This window comes from Microtus ochrogaster, unplaced genomic scaffold (assembly GCF_000317375.1).
Source record: "Microtus ochrogaster isolate Prairie Vole_2 unplaced genomic scaffold, MicOch1.0 UNK41, whole genome shotgun sequence".
NCBI classification, from domain to species: domain Eukaryota; kingdom Metazoa; phylum Chordata; class Mammalia; order Rodentia; family Cricetidae; genus Microtus; species Microtus ochrogaster.
In genome coordinates this window covers 2,013,203-2,019,150 of record NW_004949139.1, presented here as the reverse complement: position 1 = coordinate 2,019,150, position 5,948 = coordinate 2,013,203, and the positions used below count along the sequence as shown (strand labels likewise).

At 50.8% G+C, this 5,948-nt stretch overlaps 1 protein-coding gene across 1 annotated transcript in view; it reads right to left on the bottom strand.

Moving 5' to 3' along the window:
• Window positions 1-5,071, bottom strand: part of Art1 (ADP-ribosyltransferase 1) — a 6,457-nt gene extending 1,386 nt beyond the window's left edge. The window contains exons 1-3 of the mRNA XM_026790078.1: window positions 5,009-5,071; window positions 3,950-4,727; window positions 2,784-2,825 (exon numbers count right to left, since the gene is read on the bottom strand). Of these exons, the coding sequence (XP_026645879.1) occupies window positions 2,784-2,825; window positions 3,950-4,727; window positions 5,009-5,071 (883 nt within the window). The remainder of the gene's footprint in view (window positions 1-2,783; window positions 2,826-3,949; window positions 4,728-5,008) is intronic.
• Window positions 5,072-5,948: the final 877 nt, after the last annotated feature.

The following is a 5,948-nucleotide window of genomic DNA, read 5'->3' as shown; positions in this document are numbered from 1 at the left end:
AAAAAAAAAAAAAAAAAAGAATCAATACAAAGCCGGATGGTAATGGCACAAACCTTTAATCCCAGCACTCGGGAGGCAGAGGCAGGTGGATCCCTGTGAGTTCTAGGCCAGCCTGGTCTACAAAAGCTAGTTACAGGACAGGCTCCAAAGCTACAGAGAAACCTTGTCTTGAAAAGTCAATAGAAAATTCTAAAAAGAAGTTTTCATGTACTGACTATATTTCTTTTGTTTGTTTTTGTTTTTTGAGACAGGGTTTCTCTGTAGCTTTAGAGCCTGGAGCTCGCTCTGTAGCCAAGGTTGGCCTTAGACTCACAGAGATCGTCCTGCCTCTGCCTCCTTAGTGCTGGGATTAAAGGCGTGTGCCACCACCACCCGGCCCCTACTATATTTCTTAAATGTAAATAGTTAAGCTAGAAGTTTGTGAGCAATAATTGTAGAAAATGTAACAGTGCTGTTGCACCTTCAGAACACTTTTGCTTCCTTCCCTGGTGTCTGGGAACACAGGTCTGGTAACCATAGTAACCTGTGGGCCTGGGACAAAAGCAAAAAGTGCTTGATTTGCTTCAGGTCTAGCTAGCTGAGTTAAAGAGAATTTCTTTGGAAATTCGGCTTCCAGCTCCAGCAGAGTGCTTGTCATCACCCAGGTGAGAATTAATTTCTTTCTCTGAGGCTGATCCAGCAACTCAAGCCTTTTTCCTGTATCTCTAGGGTTAGAATAATAAACAATTAATTTCCTGGGCTATGATCTTATGTTAATTGAAACCAAGGTGAAGGGTAGATACAGAATATTAATAACTTGTTAGGTTAGAGCAAAAGACCGGTAGATTACACCTTCCTGAGTCTGCTGCTAGAGAATTCAGGGCCACCCAGACCTGTTTATGACTAAGGGCAGACCTGCTGTCTCTCTGCTCAGTGCCTCATGCTCAGGGCTCCTTTCTTGTCAATGAGTTCTGTCAATAAGGACAATTGTGCGGTCGAGCTTTATGTAGACTTTACTATTTGAACAAAGGTTTGAGAGAGTGAAGGCTTTCACCCCAGGGCCCCATAGTGTGGGAAAAGGCATACAGTTCCCAGTACACAAAAAGTCAGGTTTAAAGAGTAATTTATGGGATGGCTCAGCAATTAAGAGCACTGCCTGCTCTTCCAGAGGTCCTGAGTTCAATCCCCAGCAACCACATGGTGGCTCACAACCATCTGTAATGAGAGCTGGTGCCTTCTTCTAGCCTGCAGACATACATGCAGACAGAACACTGTATACATAATAAATAAATTTAAAACAAAAACAAAAAAGAGTAATTTATACACTGCTGAGATATTCTGGGGTGAATCCCATAATAGAAGGGAGAAACATCACAATTTCAGAAGATTTCTGCAGAATCGACAGCGTTCCCAAAGCTTTGTGAGTCGGGTTCTCCGTATGGAGAGTATACTCTTGTGGATTAGTCCAGCAGATCTGTCAGCTGTACATTTACTGTATAACACTTGTGGGCTCTCATCAGTGTTGAATCTGGCTCCCCCATCCACGCCCTCGTCAGAGTAGCAATGGGTAGAAATATGGAGACAAAATGTCTAAACTTCCCCAGTGCCTCGGATGACGACCATCTGAGTGCAGAGGCCCACGAGAGACACAGTGGTCTGCTTGGCCGACATTCTAGCACTCAGGAGGCTAAGGCAAGAGCTAAGGACTTAGGAGACTGAGCCCATTTGAGGCCAGCCTGAACCGCACATGAGTTCTAGGACAACCTGGCCTACAAAGCAAATTCCCCTGTCTCAAAAACTAAACAAGGTCTGGTTTGAAATTGGAGACCCAGCTTCTGGCCTCACTTTATGACATGAGGATAGACGGCTATGTGGCAGAGGCTAGGGACCATTATGGAGAGCAGTTCACAGCTCTGCAGCCAGGCTACAGACATGATTCCTCACTAGCTGTGTGGCGAAGGAATGATTGCTACCTTTTGCCCTCTGTAGAAGTGACTAGTGCTGGACAAGGTGGCACACGCCTTTAGTCCCAGCACCAAGGAGGCAGAGGCAGGTGGATCTCTGAGAGTTCCAGGCGAGCCTGGTCTACAAAGTCAGTTCCAGACAAGCCAAGGCAACACAGAGAAACCCACTCTGAAAAATAACTAATAGTAAAATATACCAATGCCACTGAACTGTGCTGAGGACGCGTGGCAGCAAGAGCCTGGCACTCCTGGTACTGTGACGTCAGGACAAGTGGAAGGAAGAGGCTGAGGAACTTCCCTGCCATGGGTTACAGACCCTAAAGGGAGGGATTGGGGATGGAGTAGGAAGGATGGAGGGAAATGGGGGGGGGGAAGATGGGGGGGCAGTTAATACTTCTTTGAAAGTGGCCTATTCCCATCTAAAAAAGCAGTGGTCCAAGTATACTCTTGCACAACAAGAAAAGACTCACAGCTGAAAGAGACACAAGTATCTTTTGATCCTTCTTGCTTATTACAAACTAGGAAACTGAGGCACAGGGAAAGAACAGCTAAGTCAGAGCCCAAACTAGAGTACAGCACACAGCTTTCAATAGTTGGCTTTGACCTTGGAAAGCCGGTCTGAAGGAGCCCTGAGGACAGTAACAGGGAGAACACAGCAGGGAACCGCCTCTCCTGAAACGGGGCCTGACCGTGGCCCTCCCCTGAGAGCACAGCTGCACGTGTGCACACCCTCTGTGAGGGCGAGTGACTCCTCTCTTAGGTAACAAGGCGGGTTTGTCAGAGGAAAGTCTAGTGAGGGTCCAGCCCTGGGACAGCTGCTCAGACAACTGCATCTCTTACCTGAGCTATCCAACCGGCAGGGCCCAGATCTGCACTTCTTTTCTGAAAGAAAGGATGGAGAATCAATGCTTCAGCAGCTCTCTGATCGGAAAGGACCCCAGAGTTCTGATGACCAACCTTGATTCTCTGTAACCGCTTCCTTAGGAGGCCTCTCTACATAGCACTCTCTGAGGACAGAAGGGAGGCAGCCATGTAAGTCAGGGTGTCTTTCTGACCCACTCCTGCTCCTGGCCTCTGACTGCCTCCTCACCACACACTTTCCTTCACCCTGTCCCAGACAGGGAGGCACTGTTTGTGTTCTTGGCCTGCCTTCCTCATGGCTCACGATGCTGTTTAAAGTAGGAACTGAGCCACACTGGGCCTCCTCCCGTTTCCGCCATGGTCACTGTGCTAGGGGCAGTAGTCCAGAAAGCAACAGGGGTTAAGGACAGGTCTCCTTGTTCCTCCTCTGGTGTGACAATGGCCCGGGAAGGAGGAGGAACAGCTGATGTGCTCCTGACCACAGGGCGGCGCCACATCCTCTGGCTGCTGGTTCCCCACCATGCCCGGCACAGGCTACTGCATATAATTCCCATTCGATCTGGTAAAACTGCGCCTCTTAAAAACTGAGGCTGTGACTTTTACTCATTTTTTCCCCTTAAATTTTATTTATATTGGTGTGTGAGCGATGGAGGAGGGGTGCTTCCCAGAGACGGCCCTTGGAGCCAGTTCTCCCCTTCAATCTTCAGATGGGTTCTGGGGAATGAACTGAAGAAGTCAGGCTTGCAGGGCAAAACTCCTGTAGCGGCTGAGCCATCTCCATGTTCCCCTTTTACTTAGCTCTGCCTACAAATGCCTTGGTGCCAATACTGTGACTAGATTATTAATTCCTTTCCAGCTTCCAGCTGGGACAACAACCTGTCTGTCTCTTCAAAGGCCCAGGCCTCCTCTCCTCCATACCTGTACTGTACGTGCCTGTGTTCCCCTTGTCTGTGTTCCCCTTGGCTGCTTAGGAGTCAGCCTGCTGAGCATTGGGATCACTGGTGTGAGCCACCGCGTGCTTGAGCCTTTTATCATTTACGTATGAACTCCTTGACTGGGGTGGGAGTTGGGGCTTGGATTTGCCAAAGCTCCTGGCAGATGTGGGAAGCCCGTCGTTTTTAGGACTGGACTTGCGGGCTCCTCACCTTTGATGTATTCGCAGTTGTAGGTGCTGCGTTTGCCCAGAGCGCGAAGATAGATGCGTGCGGGACCTTGGGCAGGTCGGCTGGAATTGATCACCTGGAAAGTCTCAAAAGGGGGGATCAGCACCTCCTCCTCGCCAGGGAAAAAGGAGTAACCCCCAATCGGGGCCCCGAGGCAGGTCCAGATACCAAAGAAGGTGTCCTCGCCAAATTGCTGGGCGGCAACGTTCTTGAGGGACGCAGAAGCAAAGCCCCCCAGCCTGACGGTGGCGCCGGGCCCGGCTGGCCGGAAGTGCAGGCCATGTACCCCCCTGTACACCTGCTGGCACCCGCGAGATCGCTGGCTCCCGAGCAGCTGCAGGGCCTCGGTGAGCAGGAAGTGGAGGGTCTTGAAAGAGAAGTGGTGGAGGTAGTGGGCCCGGGAGCGGCCGGCCTCGCGCACAGCCGCGTTAAACTCCTTGTGCAGGGGGCTGTTGGCAGTGTAGGCCAGGAGCGCCACCCCGTGCTCATCCCTGAAGCCCGGGGGTGGTGGAGGAAAAATGGTTGGGCTGAGGTCCCAAGCTGACTTCCAGGCCCTGCGCTCCTGCCACTGGGTGTTGGCCAGAGCCCAACCATTCGCGTACACTTTGTTGGTCTGGAACTCTGAGTGGTTGAGATCAGCCAGAGCCGCTATCATATCTGCTGCACAGCCAACATACTGGTCATCAAAGGACGCTGGGGCCATGTCCAGGGGTGTTTCTTGAGAAAAGATGTCTAGTTGTGTCATGGAGTGACTTTGAACCTGAGGGTAGGAGAGCACCAAGGACTGAGAGGGTGGTCCCTAGGAAAATGGGAACTCTGTCATCCAGCTTTGCCCTGCTCTGAGGGCCTGTCTATTGAGAAAACCAGAAAGAACCCCCAGAGAGGAAGGAGACTGGGGACCACCAGCTGCGAGCTCTCCAAGACTAGGTTTTCAGGAGTCTCCTAGGAGGACAGCCGGCTTCCCCGGGAGCCCTGAGCAATTCTCCCCTCTGTTCTTCCCAGGGTTAGATAGGCCAGCAGCTCCCTGGAGGGTGCACATACCTGAAGTCCATCCCAGAGGCCCACAGACACCAGGAAGAGAGACATCATGGCTGGAATCTTCATGTTGGAGGTGACCTGGGCAAGCTGCTGTCTCTTTTTCCTCATCTGGAAAAGTGGCGTGTTAATTGAACATTACCAGACCCAGAATGTCTTTTGGACAAATGGGTGGAGGAGTGACACAGCTCTGGCACCCCCAAAGGTGGTCACACCGACCCACAGTGGATCTCAGAAGGAACAGCAAACGCTGTAGTTGCATGGTCTGTTGTCCCTTTTCCGTCTGTCTATGTTTGCGTTAAACAGGGTTTCATATACCTGTGCGGACCTGGAACTGGTCACTGAGCCAGATGCCCTTCCAGATGCCCTTCAATCTTTGACCCTCCTGCTTCCACTTCTTCAATGCAGGCATAGTGGACATGGACTCCCTCTTATCTTACTGCAGAGTAAGACAGATGTGTTTTCTTACAGAGTAACGCTGGCGTAGGAAGGGCAGTGTATGGATCATAAAGTCCCCTTCCTCCCTCTCTCTGCTCACCTAGTCCAGCTCAAGGGAAGGAGAGGCCAGCAATCATGTGTCTCTCGGTGCCTTTCTCAGGAAATATTTTTTTTGTTATTTTTGAGACAGGGTTTCTCTGTAGCCTTGCTGTCTGTCCCGGAACTAGCTCTTGTAGACCAGGCTGGCCTCGAACTCCCAGAGATCTGCCTGCCTCTACCTCCCAAGTGCTGGGATTAAAGACCTGCGCCACCACCGCCTGGCTATTTTTTGAATTTCTGAGACAGGGTTTCTCTCTAGTTTTTGGTGCCTGTTCTGGAACTAGCTCTTGTAGACCAGGCTGGCCTCGAACTCACAGAGATCCTCCTGCCTCTGCCTCCTGAGTGCTGGGATTAAAGACATGCACCACCACTGCCTGGCTCAAAAACAAAAATAAAACAAACCCCCAGA